The sequence below is a fragment of the Scyliorhinus torazame genome, chromosome 19 (genome assembly GCF_047496885.1).
Source record: "Scyliorhinus torazame isolate Kashiwa2021f chromosome 19, sScyTor2.1, whole genome shotgun sequence".
Lineage (NCBI taxonomy): Eukaryota > Metazoa > Chordata > Chondrichthyes > Carcharhiniformes > Scyliorhinidae > Scyliorhinus > Scyliorhinus torazame.
In genome coordinates, this window is record NC_092725.1 from 66437063 (window position 1) to 66455834 (window position 18772).

At 48.9% G+C, this 18772-nt stretch overlaps 1 protein-coding gene across 3 annotated transcripts in view; it reads left to right on the forward strand.

Moving 5' to 3' along the window:
• Nucleotides 1-18772, forward strand: part of pot1 (protection of telomeres 1 homolog) — a 436401-nt gene that overhangs the window by 350127 nt on the left and 67502 nt on the right. For all 3 annotated transcript variants that reach the window (XM_072484445.1, XM_072484444.1, XM_072484446.1), the window contains one exon: nt 5478-5633. In XM_072484445.1, coding sequence (XP_072340546.1) covers nt 5478-5633 — 156 coding nt within the window. The remainder of the gene's footprint in view (nt 1-5477; nt 5634-18772) is intronic.

Consider the following 18772-nt stretch of genomic DNA (forward strand, 5'->3'; position numbering starts at 1 on the left):
GCTGCCCCACAGAGATTTCACAGGCGTAGATCTCTGCTTTGCCGATGTCAGTTTGATTACGGTGCCAGGTCAGGGAGATCTCCAAGAGTTCAGCTATCCTAAGCATGGTTGGCAGCCAATCACATTGAGAATTCTCACAGACAGCGAACCAGAAAGTACATCACTGTATTTTTCATTTCTAATTGCATTTTTTGCGAAGGAAGAAGTAAGTAATTGGGATGTGCACTTGCATTAGGAAGAAGCTGAAATATCTTATTAAAAATTCATTTTATAATAATGGAGTACCTATTCTTCTACAAATATAGTAGTTTTACTGGGCTATTAAGTAATAATTATGAATCTAGTAAGCCATTAAAAACCTAGTTACATCTCATCAGGAAGGAGTAACTTTTTCAAGGGTTTTTACAGTGGGACTAAAATAGTGTGGATGAATAAGTTCCAGTCAGTTCAGTCATTTCTACTTGATTGCTCTCTGGGGGGCAGTCGTTGGGGGGGGGTGGGGCGTGGCGGGGGGGCAGTCATTGGGGGGGGTGTGGGGTGTTATTCAGCACTCTCTTGGAAACTCAATATCACTGATAACATTTAGCTTTTCCATAGAGACAGCTTGCAGGGCAGCAATGACAGCCAAAGCTGACAGTTTTGCCATCAACACTACCACAGACCCCAGATCGAGCATCTGTTCCAGAAGCTAAACTAAAGATACGCCCATCCAAAGGGGACATGGGTCCATTTGCGCTACAAGTGTTGCTGCCCTCAATTCTATACATGTGCCTTTAGACCAGCAGCTGCCTTCTCAGATTGGTAAATGTACACTATTGAGAAAAGTTTGCTGGCAGCCAATGAAACCAATTCAAAGGGACAACTGTGGAGAGATTATTGCACTGCGTTCTATTGACTGAGACATCTGTTAGCTAGAATTTGTTGATGTTTGAAACATTAAATAATTAAAATGTGTACAGCAAAGCTTCAATGATGGTCAAGCCGTAAGATGTAACATGTTTTTCTATAAGCTCATTAATGTTGATCGTTTCCAGCAATTGGCATCATTCCTGTATCTGATTGCTTTAGTCCAGAATCGACAAATACATTATTCCCTTTCAGAAGACAAATAATTGAATGAGTACAGAATCAATCTTCTACACCCTGATAATCCAAAGATTAAAGAACAGACTCACATGGACTGTAATCGTCATTTTAAAGTTTAAATAGGGAAACAGTACTTTTGGTCATGAAAAGTGCTTCATAAATGCGTAATGACTTCCGTCTTAAGTGAATAGTAAATATAAAAAATTGGATAATTACATTAAATCACAATTCACAAAATTGCCCTTAGTGGTTGGGTGGAGTTACTGGTTATGGGGATAGGGTGGAGGTGTGCAGTTGGGTAGGGTGCTCTTTCAGAGAGCTGGTGCAGACTCGATGGGCCGAATGGCCTCCTTCTGCACTGTAAATTCTATGATAAAATCGCTCTGAAGCCCAGTTTATTTCTAAAACACATTTATAGTTGTATGGGAAAAATGCAGAGATCTCCCACATCTTTACAGCGCTCAATCCTTCCCTTAATTTTCAGCTGAATAAGTTTCTGAGTGGTTTTTATTTGTTCCTAATGGCAACCGAATCTTTGACAACTACATAGCAAATGACAGATACAACCAAGACAGAGTCCATGGATCTCTCAAGAACCCACCCCGATGGTCGATGGCAATGGGCATTCCCGTTGAAATCTTGACTCTTGAGGGATTCCCAGCTTCACCTTCAAAGATCTCTCTTTGGAATTCTCTCCAAAGGTCACAAAATTCAGTGACTTTAATAATGGTCCACTCACATGGTTCAATCTCGCCTTCTGAGATTTCTTCTTCCTGGTTTCCCGAGTCTGCACTTCAAATTCTACTTATTGGCATAATTCCAGCTCTTTGCTAGATAGCTAGCTTAACTGAGCTGGCACTACCCCCGAGTTTCAGCAAACTCTTGGGGCAGGGTTCTCCCTTCTGGGGACTAAGTCCCCACGCCCGCCAGAAAACGGGCGAGAATCACTCCGGACTTTTTCCTAGATATCCCGGGTTGATTCTCCATTTTCAAGGGGACTAGCAGGGCCCTGGCAAACGTCCCGCAGCTCTGGCTGCCGGCGGGGCCCTGCAATTAGCCCGCTCGGCCACGCATGCGCAACATGGCGGAGCCCTACAGGGGCCCGGCGCGGAGGAACATAAGCCCCCCCCCGAATGAGTGCGCCCGCCGATTGGGAGCCCCCGATCGTGGGCCTGGCCACTGTGGAGGCCCCCCCCGGAGTCGGATTCCCCCACCAGGACGGCCCCCGCAGCCAGAACGCCAAGGTCCCGCCGGGTGGGACCACATGTAAACCACGCCGGCGGGACTTGGTGGGCACTCGGCCCGTCGAGCGCGGAGAATCGCCACGGCGGCCGCTCCAGCGCCACGTCACGCACGCGCCTGGCGGGTCGGCGGAGAATCGCGGTCGCGCCGGACCTCCGGCATGAATGGCTATTCTCTGCTCCTGCACCGGGCGCAATTCCGGCGCGGAGGGTCGGAGCATCCCGCCCCTGATTCCTGGCTGTACCCAGCTACACATGTTTCTTCCTCTGAGCCCTACCAGGACGTTTCCTGTGACCACAGACAGAAGTTTCCAATATTTTGGAAAACTATCTGGCTCTGGCTGAAAGCTGATATGTAGCTCTCCAGCTGCACAGCCGAGTTTTCATTCCAGATTTTGAACCACTCAATCAGTGGGCATGGCTTAGACCACTCTGGTATGGCGGGGACTGATAGAGTCAACAAAACCAGATCCACAGTAAAGATGGCGCCTCGATCAGCACAGAAAGAAACTCCCCGCGGTCGCATCCCACAGACACTGCTCCCCATACCCACTCACAAGCAGCAGGGCACCTCCCCACCCCCCTCCCCCTCCTCCGCCCCCTTCTCCACCCCCCTCCCCCCCCTCCTCCACACCCTTCTCCACCCCCCTCCCCCCCTCCTCCACCCCTCCCCCCCTCCTCCTCCCCCACCCTCCTCCAGCCCCTCACCCCCTCCTCCACCCCCTCCCCCCTCCTCCTCCCCCACCCTCCTCCAGCCCCTCACCCCTCCTCCACCCCCTCCCCCCCTCCTCCACCCCCCTCCCCCACCCACCTCCTCCACCCCCCCTCCTCCCCCTCCAGCCCCCTCCCCCCATCCTCCTTCCACCCCTCACTCCCCCCTCCTCCCCACCTTTCACCCCCTCCCCCCCTCCTCCCCCCCTTACCCCCCCACCTCCCTCACCCCCCCAACTCCCCACTCCCTCCCCCCTCACCCCCCCTCCTCCCTCCCCCTCCTCTCCCCCCCCCTAAAATTAACGGCCCGATCCCATGGGATTTTGCACCCGTGTGGCCATTTGCCATGACGGACGCAATCGCCTCAGCGCCTCAGAGCTAACTACAGCTGTTTGGCTGCATGGGCTTTTGGCCCTGCTTCTGACGCTCCCAAAACTGACTCCCTCATGAAGAATTATTCCCTGACCCTTGAACTGTTCTGGTGACCTGTCAAAACACTCTGTGGTTCCCAGTCTCTTTACTAGGCTGGAACCAATGTAAACGAGCATTGAAACATCCCGTAACTCAAATATCACCATCTCCACAGATGGCTAATTTAGCACCTAGGGGGACACAGATCAATGGATTCCGCAGGGTCGTTTGAAGCAATGGTGGCAGTTTGTGCTGGGAGCATCGCGGGTTTTGGATGCTACGAGACACTGGTCCTCACTCCACTTTCATCAGTGCACTGGTGCCACTTATACACTGGACAACTGACCGAGCTGCAATATGAAACGTGTGTGAGGGTAGCTGCTGGTTCTGCCATCCTGTAATGACTTGGAAATATCTTGCCGTTCCCTCATCGTGACTGGATCAGGATCCTGGAACTCCCTCCCTCTCAGCACTTCACCACCTGGGCTGCAGCGGTTTGAGAAGTGAGCTCTCCGCCACCTTCCCCAAGAGCAGTTAGGGGGGGGGGACAATAAATGCTGACCTTGCCAACAATGTTTGCAGTCTGTGAATGAACATTAAAAAAGTAGAATGCAGACATGAGTGGCACAGTGGTTGGCACTACTGCCTCACGGCGTCAGGGACCCGGGTTCAATTTCGGCTACGGATGACTGTGTGGAGTGTGCACGTTCTCCCTGTGTCTGCGTGGGTTTCCTCCGGGTGCTCCGGTTTCCTCCCACAGTCTAAAGATGTGCAGGTTAGGTGGACTGGTTATAATAAAAAAAGATTGCCCCTTAGTGTCCAAAGATGTGCAGGCTAGGTTATAGGGTTACAGGGAATAATTTGAGGAAAAGGGCCTAGGTAGGGTGCTCTTTCAGAGGGTCGGCGTAGACTCGATGGGCTGAATAGCCTCCTCCTGCACTGTAGGAATTCTATGATTCAATGCTAGTTCTTGCCTGCATATCAGCAAATCCTGCCAGGAGAATGTGTCATGTGTGCAGAAATGTTGGGGTCTTTTGGTGGATACACAATAAATGTAAAATGCACATACTTTGTAAATAAACTATTGCAATCAAAATGCAAAACCTTGAACCAAAAAGCAATAATATACTCTAATTGTGCCAGGCTTCAACCAAGATTCTGCTGCCCAGGTCATACCCGCACCAGGTCCCATTCACCCATTATTCCTGTGTTTGCTGATCTATGGGCAGCACGGTAGCACAAGTGGATATCACTGTGGCTTCACAGCGCCAATGTCCCAGGTTCGATTCCCCGCTGGGTCACTGTCTCTGCGGAGTCTGCACGTTCTGTGCGTGGGTTTCCTCCGGATGCTCCGGTTTCCTCCCACAGTCTAAAGATGTGCAGATTAGGTGGATTGGCCATGCTAAATTGCCCTTAGTGACCAAAAAGGTTAGGAGGGTTATAGGGATTGGGTGGAAGTGAGGGCTTAAGTGGGTCGGTGCAGACTCGATGGGTCGAATGGCCTCCTTCTGCACTGTATGTTCTATGTATGTTGGCTGCCAGTTATGCATTGCCTCATTTTCAAATACCTCCTTTGCTTCATCCCTCCCTATCTCTGTCATCTTCTCCAGCCCCAAAACCCTCCGAGATATCTGTGCTTCTCGAATACTGACCTCTGAAGCATCACCCCACATTACTTGGTGCAGAATTGGAAGCTGGCCCATTAGCTCTGATATCCCCTGACTAAAGCTCTCCTTCCTTCCTTTTAAGACGCCCCATGCCTGTTGACCAAACATTTGGCCAGCTGGCCTTATTTTCTCCTTGTGTAGCCTCTCGGTGTCATCTGTTGTTTAAAAATGCCCCTGTGACATGTTATTATATTACAGGGGCTGCAAATATACACACTTCTGTTGTAAATAGAGGGTACGGTAGGTCAGATTGACTTGGCACATGTTATTACTTATATTTATTCCAAGAAATTGAATGTAAAGCATTGGATTAATTCATTAAATTTGCATATAATTATGTGAAACCGATGTTTTCGAACAGGTTTGTGATGGTACCAAATGTCCTCACACATTGCGACAAGTCCCAGTGGATATGAATACGCTGGAGGGGGATCCCGCTGATATTCATCGACTGTGCAAGTTAACCGTGGATGTGCTGATTTATGATAACCATGTTGGAGCTGCACACTCCCTCAAGGTACCATGTCTGTGCAAACGTACAATAATTATGGGGGTCTTGTTGAGGTTGTAATGTTCTTGTTGGATGGCCTGATTTATATTACAAGAACACTTGTAGGTAAAGCTATAAATGATTTATTAACATTAACTGTGGGTAAAATATATCCAAAACAACAGATGAATCATAGTATGAACATGCACAAGCAACCTCTCTCCCAGCTTCCCTCGTCAGTCTGAGGTCATCTGACACTAACATTCACTTGTATACTAATGAGACTCCTAGTGGTCAGTCGGTGAATTACAACACAGCCATGATATCACCACAGAGGTATTCAGGTAATGTCACACCATCTGGGTGCAGAGTTACAGACTGAATCCAGTTAAACACCTCAGCTTTTCTACATATAGTTACGGGTAGGTCACGTGGCCATTTTCTCTCAGTGGGATAAGTCATTTATATTTTCTCCGTCACATCATGAAATAGGCCCAGGGTTTGATTTGGCCACGGGTCATAGTTTACCAACTCCTTAAACGTGTGGCTCTTTGTTGTTTGGCTGCCTTTGCAGACAGTACTATTCTTTTGTAGCATTTTTGGATCAGGAACATGGACGTTGGACACCTTTGTTGTCGTGGAGTTAGCCTGCTAGACCTTCCAGTTGTCTTAGTGGCATTCCACCAGATAATTCCACAACTGTATTTACAGGAAAATATTTTCTCGCACCATCTCGTGTGAATGTCTCGTGGAAATGTCCGAATTGAGATAACGAACGATCTGGTTGCCAATTATTGTGGATAACATTTTTATTGGTCGGTTCATTAACTCTTGGGTGAGCTCATTAGCACATCAATGTCCTCTCTATGTAACTTGCACAATTTCATCAGTCCGTCTTTGCCGTCGATTCAGGTGAGGGCGCTGGACATTTTGAGAATCGGGCTTTTGAAGTCCTGAAGCTAATTTATATCAGGCTTGAACTGAAAACCCCTGCAAAAATCAAATTGGCAATAATTCCATGCCCTGACTGATTCAAACGTCCTTCTTAATTCAAAGCAAAATACCGCGGATGCTGAAAATCTGAAATGAAAACGGAAATGGCCAGAAGTGCTCAGCGGGTCAGGCAGCACTTGTGGAGGGAAAAAACAAAGGTCACCTTTGATCCGAGTCTCCTCCATTGTGCTCTGGTCACCCTTGCTGTTTTCATCAAATTTCAATTGTTTGTGAAGGAAATTAAAAAATTGGTTAAGTAAAATGGACAAAACCCTTGGAGAAGGGGGAGGTGTTGAGGAAGCAATGAATGAGCGAGAGTACAGACTCCATGGAAAGAGACTGAAGGGAGTGGGAGAACATGGAGATCTAGTGGTTTAAATTTGAAGTATGGAATGTGGGTAGAATACTGCATTATATTAATTTTTTTCAAAACACAATCCAATTTCTGGATTCATGAATAGGACACAGACAATAGGAATAAAGAGATAACAACAATTTTTCCAATTAAGGGGCAATTTAGCGAGGCCAGCCCACCTACTCTGCACATCTTTGGGTTGTGGAGGCGAAGCCCATGCAAACACGAGGAGAATATGCAAACTCCACATGGACAGTGACCCGGTATCGAGCTCGGGTCCTCGGTGCGTAAGGTGGCAATGCTAACCACCTCGCTGCCCTAGATAATGACAAATTTGTGAAAGACAACAATTTGGCCCTAGTTGGAGTACTGTGTGTTCCTATTATAGAAAGGATGGGAAACTGAAAGAGTGTCGGGTGTAGGTTTGTCAGGGTGAAGCGTGGTTTATGAGAAGAGACTTGGTGCGCTGACCATTTCTACCTGAGCAAAGGAAGCTGAGAGGAGGATTCATGGACTGCTTTTATTTTGACCCTCTGAGCAGCGAAAGGCATATTATCTCCAGTTAGGAAGTTGCTGGCATGGGACCATCGATTTAAAATGGTCTCAGTTGGAAAGTCAGGGGTGGTTACGGCGAGAACAGTTATGGTATGCTTTGCTGTGGAAATTAGTTGCGGCTGAGATCATTGCCTCTTCCCAGGAAAAGTGGGTAAGTCGTTGAAGCTGAAGACAGTTCAGTGTGGTTGGCTCAAACGGCCCTTCTGTGTTGGCTCGAATTGAGACGACTAATTTATCGGGAATTGCCATTGAGAGGTATAGATTTTGGTTCAATTGATTTGAAGTCCCAAAGCATTTCACCTTCTACTGGTTCAACAATCACCTGATTGTTAGTTGAGCAAGCAGCATTGCCACAGGGATGCAAGGGGGGGGACATTGATAGATTAAGTGAGAGATGGAGTTGAGTGCAGCAAAGTGCGATTTCATCCACTTCGGACAGGGGAAAGATAGAGTGTCTTTGAAGTGGGAGATAAGCTAGGAGCTGAAAATGGGCACAGCCCAGTGACAGAAATCAGTGAACGCTAGTGGGCAGGTACGAAAGGAAGCAAAAACGCCGAATGGGATGTTTCTTGTATCAGGAGGGAGGGCTGGAGTACAATGGGGTGGAAGTTATGTTACATTGATGCAGAAAGCTCTGGATGGAACCCAGCGCGAGTATTTCATTCCGTTCTGGGAAATGCAACTCAGTCGGGAAAGATTTGCCTCGGAGAGAGTTCAGCGCAGATTCACCAGAAATGACACTGAGGCTAAAATGGGTTAAATTAAGAGGACAGTGGCGTTGACTTAGACGTGTTTATTGCCTTGAGTATGGTCGACTAAGGGCGATCTAACTGAGGTGTTTAAGGCGATTTGATGGGATGAATGGAGAGAAACTACTTGTTTTGGTGGTGCAGTCCAGGACAAAGGGGGGGGGGGGGGGGGGGCACAAACCTAAAATTGGAGTTTGGGTTGTTCACATGTGATGTCCGAATACACTCCACAGTAAAGGGAATCTGGGACTCTGTTACTGAGGTTCAGGTTAACGCTAAATTTCAAAACTGGGATTGAAAGATTTTTGTTTGGCAAGGGTGCTGAGGGATATTTTGAAAAATCACAGATGGCTAGATGGAATTGAAATAAAGAGCAATCATGATCTAATTAAATGGCTTGAGGGGCTGAATGGTCCATGCTGGTTCCTCTCTGTAAAATATAATTTGCAGCTAGAATCTGAGGAGGTTGTCTGAGCAGCAGCAAATATTCAGATTAATAAGTTAATTGAACATGTGACTGGCAATGTGTGGGTTGGACGCACACATACATATAGTTTCCTGTTTGAAGAAATGAGGGTGGTATTTGTAATGGGAGGTGTTGGTGCGTCTGCCTCTTAACCCCTTTCTGAGCCAAGGCTTTGTGTTGCTCGAGCGGTTTGAAATAAATTACATGGGTCGTTTAAACCAAGCCTCAACACAAATCCGGTGGCGAGGAGAAAGATAGGAGGATGTGTGTCTGAATGGTGGTGACACCGGCCAGCAGTCACACTGCAATGCCACGCTCTCTATCGTCTTGTCACATGGGGCACGTGGGCCATGTTACTTAGCTGGTGTCAGTTGGAGCAATTAGAAATGCATTACCATTTCAGATCTCTTCTGAAGCTACTTACCAAAGCTGTATTTGAAATAAACGAAGGAAATCGGAAGCACAATTTGTCAAAGTGGATCTGTACTGTGAATGTCACGTTTGTGAAACACAACTTCACTGGCACTTGCTGTTCGTGCACTGTGCCACTAACCAGGACACTGCTTTTCACCCAGATGAAGTCGGCTCAAAATGGCTATGGGCTGTTCCAAATCTGTCCAGAATTGGAAAGTGCTAATAGCACACAAGTTTATTTTGGAGTAAGCTTATCCACCGAATGATTGAGAGGTCCAAACGCAGAATTTGACGCTTGTAGGAAGAATTCCAGTGGTATGAGTGGAGAATTGAGTTTTAAAAGGATAGGACCAGTTAATGGGTGGGTGGGTGTGTATGTGTGCCACGTGCGTCCATGTATGTGTGTGCGCGCATGCGTGTATGTGTGCGTGCGGCCATGTGTGTGTTTGTGTGTATGCACGCATGCGTCCATGGGTGTGTGTGCGAGTGAGCGTCCTTGTGTGTGTGCGTGCATTTGTGTGTTTGTTTAGGAGGGGGGGGGGGGTGTGTATCCCTTCTCCTTAAATGCATCTATGCTGTTCACCTCAACCACTCACTGCATATAGTAAGTTTTTCTTGAATTTCATAATGCAGTTCTGACCTCTCCCACAGCTGGAAAGATCTTCTCCACACTAACCCTATCTTTTTTTTTAAAAAAATATATTTATTAAGATTTTTTAACACTATTTTTCTCCCTTACAAACAATAACCCCCCCCCCCCCCTACACTAACCCTATCTAACCTTTTCATAATCTAAAGACTTCAAAGGAGTCACGCTTAGCATTCTCTTTGTGAACAAAGGGACAAAGCTCCAGCTTGGTAAATTGGTCGGCAAATCCTGAGGTGATAATTCTGACTTTCTCCCGACTCAGTCCCTCCCTCCCTACCCCCCCACCCCCAATCCCATATGTTTATTTTACAGTCATTCTCGTAAGTCCCTCTCGCTCTATCTCCCCCTCCCCAGACGAGCTACCTGCGTCCACCCGACACTGATTGATTACCAGCAATGGAATGACTGACCTGCCCTCGCTGAAGTGACACCTTGCCACCATCCTGGCTGAGGTCAGCTCCAGTCTCGGATGGACAGCTGACGTGTCTGTTACTGGTTGAGTATGTTGCCTGCTGAACTCACTGAGTCACTGTGGGGAGAGCCGGCTGGCTGCCTGCTGAAAGTTGAATGCAGGCACCCCTGCCCGCAGAGGTTAATGTGCAATTCAGTCCATCTGCTCTGCTGCAGCGAGTGGTTTGTATTTCCACGGTCTGCCGGTTACACAAGTGGGCTTTTGGGAGGCGAATTTCAATAAGTGAAACCGGGAACCACTTGTAGTTTTGAATCCTTATAGCTTAATAGCTTGAAATGGAACGGCAGAGTCTGTGCAGTTGTCCTACAACTTTCCTGACTCCTGACAGATTTCACCACACCTTCAGCTGTGTAATAGTTCATTCCTGTTTCCCCCTTTATCAACACTTCAAAGTGTTGATTAAATTGAGGTTTAAGATGTAGCTTCCTCAGTGTGTTTTTGGTTGGCAGGCTCGGACTCCGAGAATAGAATCCCTACAGTGCAGAAGGAGGCCATTCGGCCCATCGAGTCTGTACCGACCCTCCGAACGAACACCCCACCCGTGTCCACTCTCCCGCCCCATCCCAGTAGCCCCCACCTAACCTGCACATCCCTGGACACTATGGGACAATTTAGCATGGTCAGTCCACCTTTCCTGCACATCTTTGGACTTGTGGGAGGAAACCGGAGCACCCGGAGGAAACCCACGCAGACACGAGGAGAACGTGCAGACTCCGCACAGACAGTGACCCAAGGCCGGAATTGAACCTGCGTTCCTGGCGCTGTGAGGCAGCAGTGCTAACCACCGAGCCACCCCAATTGGATGGTGAGTGGTGGCCCACAATGGGCTGAATGGTCTAGGTGGAGGATTCTGTGATTTAGCCTGAAAGGCACAGCCTCCACAAGCCGTTTTCCTGGTCACCTCTATTGTACTGGTGTCTGCGAAAAGCTATCGAGTCGCTTTCACCTACTGCGGAGAACCGGCTGTCCAGGGGGGGGGGGGGGGGGCGCCGGCTGGCGAGGGGTGAGCTGTGGCTGTTTCTCAATCATGGGGATCTGAGGCCCCCTGCTGTCAGTACTGAGAGTGACAACACAACGCGGGGACATTAAAAAGACACATCAAAAGAACATAGCATAATGGGTCTAACCTCAGCCTGCAACAGTTCAAATCTGGTGATCTTTTAGAATGCATTCTATTTATCATTTAAGTCCAGTGCCCACCTCCCCTACACCCAGCCAAAACCATGGCGGTTTGGGGGGGGGGGGGGACTGTAACAGTTAGGATACAGATCTGGGGACTGCATTTTAGAAAAGATGTGACTGCATTGGACAGCGAGCAGAAGAGGTTTTTACACAAATTAGCCCAAGGATGAGGAACTTCAACTGTGATTGGAGGTAGATGGGAGAAGTTGGGACTCTTTTCTTTGGAGGAAAGAAGTCTGAAGAGGAGGTTTAATAGACGTGTTCAAAATCATGAGGGGTCCTGACAGAGCAGTGGGGGGGGGGGAATGAATTGCGAATGAGGGGGCTCAAATCGAAGATAACTGGCAAAAGAAGCAAAATCGACATGAAAAACCTCTTGACAAAGCGCACGGTTGGTGTCTGAAACGCACCGGCTGAGAGGACGGTGGAGACAGGTTGAGACAGCATTCAAGAGGAAATCAGTCGTTTATTTGACAAGGAAACAGCGTGCAGGGCGATGGGGAGAATGGCTCCAGGTGCAATGCTCACTTGGACCAGTAGTCTCGATGGGCTGAAGGGCCTGCTTCTCCGCTGTATCAGTTGTGTGATCCTGTGAGGATACTCGCCGCGGAGCTTTGACGAGAGCAGCAGAGCATTAGAACAATCAAACCCAAAGGCGAGGAAAGAAGGGATGAGAGTTTCGGGAAGAGACGGGCCGAGGGAAGGAATGAGAGAGAGAGATGGACGACAGTACAGAGGCCAGAGTTGGCAAGTGGCTGTCGGACGATGAGCTCTGTGTGACACGGGACACGGAGGTTGCGAACAGGTTTCCTCCGTGGTTGTACAAGGGGGGGTTGGGATCAGTGGCGAGGGCTTGGGCCATCTCGGTGTTGTACTGGAGGACTTTGTGGCTGATCCGGGCTTTGATCTTGAATGAGCAGCACGGGAGCACAGAGTGAGTGGGGAGGTACAGTGAGAGCTGGCAGTGAGGTGGAGCTAGTTGTTGTCGGTGGAAATGTGGGACCTGACACTGTGTGCGTAAGATCCGACTTGAGGGGCTTCGCTCCGATGAGAAATGGCGGGAACAAAGGATTCATCCTTGATTTTCAGAGACTGGGAACAGGAGTGGAAATAGGGAGGTGTGGAACCCGGGTTTAACATCGCATCTGAAAGTTGTCACCTGCCACCGTGTGCAGACTTTGTGGTGACTGTTACTACTGGGTTCATCCAGAAAGTAGATATTCAGTCTGCAGTTACCTCCTCATAAATGGCTAACGATTGACTTCAGCGAAGTAATGAGGTGTGACCCAGGCATTTCTCTCGCTGTTCACAATCGACGAGCGTTGATTATTTTTTTTAATTGCCACAATCCGTTCAGCCCAGTTGTTCCTAACTAACACCAAACAGGCAATTGGACCACGTAAAATGCATTTGTTTTCCTGATCCAAAACTGGGCTGGAGTTGTCGTGGCAGGCGATTCGGCCCATCGAGCCTGTTCCACAGATCACCAAGGTGATTGATCAGTAGCTTAACTCCATTCACTCACCCACCTTAGCTTCAGATAACTCAACACCCCTGACAAATACAACATATCTATCCATCCTCATTTTGAAATTCTTTAATGATCTGGTCTCGACAGGATAGAAAGGGGGAGAACGTTCCAGATTTTCACGAACCTTTATGTGAAGAAATCTTTTTGGGACATCCCCAGGCTCCAATTTTATTGTTATTCCAGGCGTCCCATTCCTTCCTACCTAACAGATCCACTCATCATCTTCAACACTAAATTGCCCCATCACTCAAAGGAGTACAGGCCTAGAGTCTATGCAATCAGTCATCATAGTTTAACCCTTGGAGCCCCAAAATCATTCTCTTCCATTGCCGAGCGTTTTGTGTGTCTAATAAGACAGCGGTCCACAAATGATATCTAACATAGTATCTTCAGGACAATCTTTTTTAAATTCCCACATGTCTTGCTTTATCTGTATTTTTCTATTTTTTGTGAAGGGTTTTTGCTGCTAAGCGCATGTGTTTTGAAAAGGGTTTGTTTAGGGTAGCATGGTGGTTAGCACAATTGCTTCACAGCTCCAGGGTCCCAGGTTTGATTCCGGCTTGGGTCACTGTCTGTGCGGAGTCTGCATATTCTCCCCGTGTGTGCGTTGGTTTTCTCCGGGTGCTCCGGGTTCCTCCCACAGTCCAAAGATGTGCAGGTTAGGTGGATTGGCCGTGATAAATTGCACTTAGTGTCCAAAATTGCCCTTCGTGTTGGGTGGGGTTACTGGGTTATGGGGATAGGGTGGAGGTGTGGGCTTGGGTAAGGTGCTCTTTCAAAGAGCCGGTGCAGACTCGATGGGCCGAATGGTCTCCAGCCCTGTAAATTCTATGGTAATGAGGCGTTGATAACGTTGGCTGGACCAGCATTTATTTCCCGTCCCTATTTGCCCCTGAGAAGGTGGTGGTGAGCTGTCTTCGTGAACCGCTGCAGTCCATGTGGTGTAGGTACACCCACAGTGCTGTTAGGGAGGGAGTTCCAGAATTTTAGGAATATATTTGCAATTCAGCATGGCGAGTGGCTTGGAAGCGAACCTGCAGAGTGGGGTTCCCATGTATCTGCTGTACTACCCAACTGTGCCACTGCGTCGCCCATATAGAGGATATATGGATGATATATACAGGCAGCACTGGCGTTGGCTCTCGGGGGTCGAGAGTGGCAGGAGATAATGAGGGGACAGAGGGAGCATCGGGTGTCGCTCTATGTCAATGACCTCTTGCTGTGTGTTTCAGATCTGTTGGAGAGTATGGGAAGGGTTATGGGCCTGTTGTGAAGGTTTGGAGGGTTCTCGGGATACAAACTGAATGTAGGGAAAAGCGAGGTATTCCCGGTGAATGAGCTGGCACAGCGGGCTAATTTAGGGGGGATGCCATTTACGGTAGTGAGGGATAGGTTTAGGAACTTGGGGATTCAGTAGCGAGGGAATGGACGGGGCTCCATAAGTGGAACTTAACGAAGCTGGTGGAGGAGGCCAGGGAGGATCTTAACGTTGGCGGGGAGGGTCCAAGTGGTGAAAATGAATATTCTGCCGAGGTTCTTGTTTATCTTTCAGGCTCTCCCGATCTTTATACCAAAGGCCTTTTTTCAGAAAGTGGACACAATCATCTCTGACTTTGTATGGGCGGGGAAGGTGCCGAGGGTGGGGGGGGGGAGCCTGCTACAGAGGCAGCAGGGAGGGTTGGCGTTGCCAAACTTGCTTCATTATTATTGGGCAGCGAATGTGGACAAGGTGCAGCGGTGGTGGGAAGGAGAAGGGGTAGAGTGGGTTAGGATGGAGGAGGAATCTTGTAAGGGGTCTAGTTTGAGTGCTGTGGTGACGGCAGCATTGCCAATGGCTCCGAGTAGGTATTCAGGGAGCCCAGTGGTGCAGTCCACGGTGAAGATATGGAATCAGCTGAGGAGGCATTTTAGGGTGGAAGGGACGTCGGTGCTAACGCCGCTGTGCGAGAATCATGGGTTTGAGCCAGGGGGGGATGGATAGTGTATACAGGAGGTGGAGGGAAGTGGGGCTGGTCAAGGTGAGGGATTTGTATTTGGAGGAAGGGTTTGCCAATCTGAAGGAGCTAAGGAAGAGAGTTGAGCTGCCGAGGGGTAGTGAGTTCAGGTATCTACAGGTTAGGGACTTTGCACGAAAGGTCTGGAAGGGGTTCCCTAGATTTCCGGGATACACCCTGCTGGAGCGACTGCAGCTTCCGGATGTGGAAGGGGAGAGAAGAATTGGGGATATATATATGAGTGGCTGGGGGAGCAGGGAGGCGAGCGGGTGGTGAAGATCAAGGAGAAATGGGAAGTGGAGTTGGGAGGGGAGATCAATTGGGGAGTATGGAGTGAGGCACTGCGAAGGGTAAACGGGACCTCCTCTTGTGCAAGGATGAGCCTGATACAGTTTACGGTGGTGCACAGGGTGCATATGACTCGGCCGAGAATGAGAGGGTTCTTTCAGGGGGTAGCAGATGAGTGTGAGAGGTGTGGGCGGGGGCTAGCGAGTCATGCGCACATGTTTTGGGGTTGTGAAAAATTGGGAAGATTCTGGGTGGGAGTGTTTGCGGTCTTAGCCAGGACAGTGGAGGAGGGAGTGGACCCGGACCCTTTGGTGGCGATATTTGGGGTTTCAGAGAAGCCGGAGCTCATGGAGAGGAAGGAAGGCCGATGTCATGGCCTTCGCCTCTCTGATTGCACGGCGGCGAATTTTGCTGGAGTGGCGGTCGGCATCGCCACCGGGGGTAGCAGTATGGTTGGGTGACCTGTATGACTTCCTGCGGTTAGAGAAGATAAAGTATCGAATAAAACCCCGCGGGTGAAGAAAATGTGGTTGGCGCGTAATCGGGGGGAGGGTAGTTTGGCACTGCCGAGCTTCTGCAACTACTACTGGGTGGCTAACATAGCCATGGTTAGGAAGTGGGTAATGGGGGAGGGGTAGGCATGGGAGTGGTTGGAAGCTGCGTCTTGTAAAGACACCAGTCTGGGAGGATTGGTAACGGCACCTCTGTCGTTCTCGCCGGCCCGATACTCCACAAGTCCGGTGGTAGTGGCGGCACTGAGGATCTGGGGGCAATGGAGGAGGTATAAGAAGGTGGAGGGTGCGTCGGTCTGGACCCCGATTTGCAACAACCACAGGTTTGCGGCGGGCTGGGTGGCGGGTTCCAGAGCTGGCAGAAGGCAGGAATTAGAAGGATGGGGTATCTGTTTATAGATGGGAGCTTTCCCAGCTTGAAGGCACTGGAGGATAAATTTAAACTGCCGCCAGGGAATGGTTTTAGATACTTGCAAGTGCGAGACTTCCTGAGAAAGCAGGTGCCGGCCTTTCTGCTGCTGCCGCTGGGGGGGATACAGGATGGAGTAGTTTCCGGTACCTGGGTGGGGGAGGGGAAGGTGTCGGATATCTACCAGGAGCTGTTGGAGGCGGAGGAAACCCGGGTGGAGAAGCTTACGGGCAAGTTGGAGGACCAGATAGGTGGAGAGTTAGAGGCGGGTCTATGGGCGGACACCCTAAGCAGGGTCAATTCCTCCTCTTCGTGTGCCAGGCTTAGCCTAATACAATTTAAGGCAGTCCACCGGGCACACACGATGGCGACGAGGATGAGCAAGTTTTTCAGGGTAGAAGATAGATGCGTGAGATGCGTAGGAACCCCAGCAAACCATGTCCACATGTTCTGGGCATGCCCGAAGCTCAGGGGGTTTTGGCAGGGGTTTGCGAAGGCAATGTCCACGGTGCTAGGAACTCGGGTGGTGGAGTGTCGGAAGAGCTGGGAGTTCAGGGAGTGAAAGAGGCCGACATCCTGGCCTTTGCCTCCTTCGTAGCCCGGAGACGGATCCTTTTAATGTGGAGGGACTCGAAACCCCCGAGTGCAGAGACCTGGGTCAGTGACATGGCTGGGTTTCTCAGTCTCGAGAAAATAATGGGTCAATGTTGGGGTTCTCTCGGAGGTGGCAGCCATTCGTCGACTTTCTCGGGGAAAATTAAAATGTCGGCAGAAGCAGCATTCTGAAGGGCGGGGGGGGGGGGGGGGGCGGGCGAATAGGAAATAGATGGTTGAGGTGTGTGAAGATTGGGTCGGGTGGGGAAATGGTTATTTTACCATGTAATATTATTGTTTTTGTTATAAAAATTTTGCAAATACCTTAATAAAAATATTTTTTTTAAAAAGAGAAGATAAAGTATGAGTTATGAGGCTCAGCAGGGGAGTTTGAGAAAAGGTGGGGGATGTTTGTGACCATGTTTGAGGAGCTGTTCGTCGCGGGGGGGGGGGGGTGAAAAAGGAGGAAAATCTGTACAAACCGTATAGTTGATTGTTGGAAAGGATGTTTCCCGGGGTTTTTATTTGCTGTAACCTACTTTGACACAAGTTTGAACAAAATGCGTTTAAAAAATAATAATAATACAGGCAGCACGGTAGCATAGTGAGCAGCATTGTTGCTTCATAACTCCAGGGTCCCAGGTTCGATTCCCGGCTTGGGTCACTGTCTGTGCGGAGTCTGCACGTTCTCCCCGTGTCTGCGTGGACTTCCTCCGGATTCCTCCCACAAGTCCCAAAAGATGTGCAGTTAGGTCATTTGTACATTTCGAATTCTCCCTCTGTACCCGAACAGGTGCCGGAATGTGGTGACTAGGGGTTTTTCGCAGTAACTTCATTGCAGTGTTAATGTAACTTGTGACAAGAAAGATTATTATTATAGAGGAAAGTCCTCCAGCTACAGATAACAAATTGTCACATTGTTTACTTAGCATTTATCATGGAATAATGAGCATAATGATCAATATTAGCAAGGATCGTAGTTGGAGGGGTAAATATAGCAGTTCTTAACCTCTGGAAGTAAGAGGACGTTCTCCGATGTGAATTCAGGCTATGAGCTATGTGCACAGCTTGGAGCACTGGTGGAATTTACTACAGTGTCGGTAAGTACAGTTCCCATGATTGCTTTCACGAAAAAATTTCTTAGATTAAATGCTCATTAAACTGACACTTCAAAGTTGAGAATGGTGTGCAAGTTTCAGGATAATTAAATGCCACGCAAGCCATTAAATAGATTTTGCAAACAGCTTCTCTTTTCCCCCTTCACCGCCCACCTCCCCGAGGGTAACCTGTTTTCCATTAGTTAAGCAGCAGTGATCTCAATCTCTCAAAATTATCTATGGCGACGTTCGTTCAGATGCAGCTGCTGATGATGTGTAGAGCTCTGGTGCTCTCTGCTGGAGAATGGAGGCATTGCACCTGGGTGCCCAGTGTTTCAGTTGATGTGCTGTAAGTACTTCGTTCGCGCCAAGATTCACCAGAAGTTACTAACTGAAAGCTTCCACACAAGGCTAAAGAAGAGCAAGTCTACCATTGACACACAGGTGAGCAGACTGTGTCTTTTTTCTCTGTAAAGGAGAAGGTTGAGGGATGATTGAATGGAGGTTTTTAAAATTCTGAAAGGTTTGGGGCTTACTTCTGTTAAGCCACAAAATAGCTCAGCATTTGGGATGGCGGCGAAGTGACCATGTTACTGGGCTAGTATTGGTGACCATCGAACTACCAGCTTGTTGTTAGAAACGCCACAGGGCCCACTAATGTTCTTGGGTATGTCCCGCCTCCATGTGATTCCAGACCCACAGCGAAGTGTTTGGATCCTAACTGCCCTGTGAACTGGCCGAGTCAGCCGCCCATCTGTATTAAAGTGCTGCAGAAAAGCCCAAAAGGAATAAAACCGGCAGGCCAGCCAGCGTTGTCCAGATACCGGAAACAGCAGTGGTAAACCCGGCCCTGTCAACCCCGCAAAATACTCCCCACTAAAATCTGGCGGCTTATGCCAAAATTGG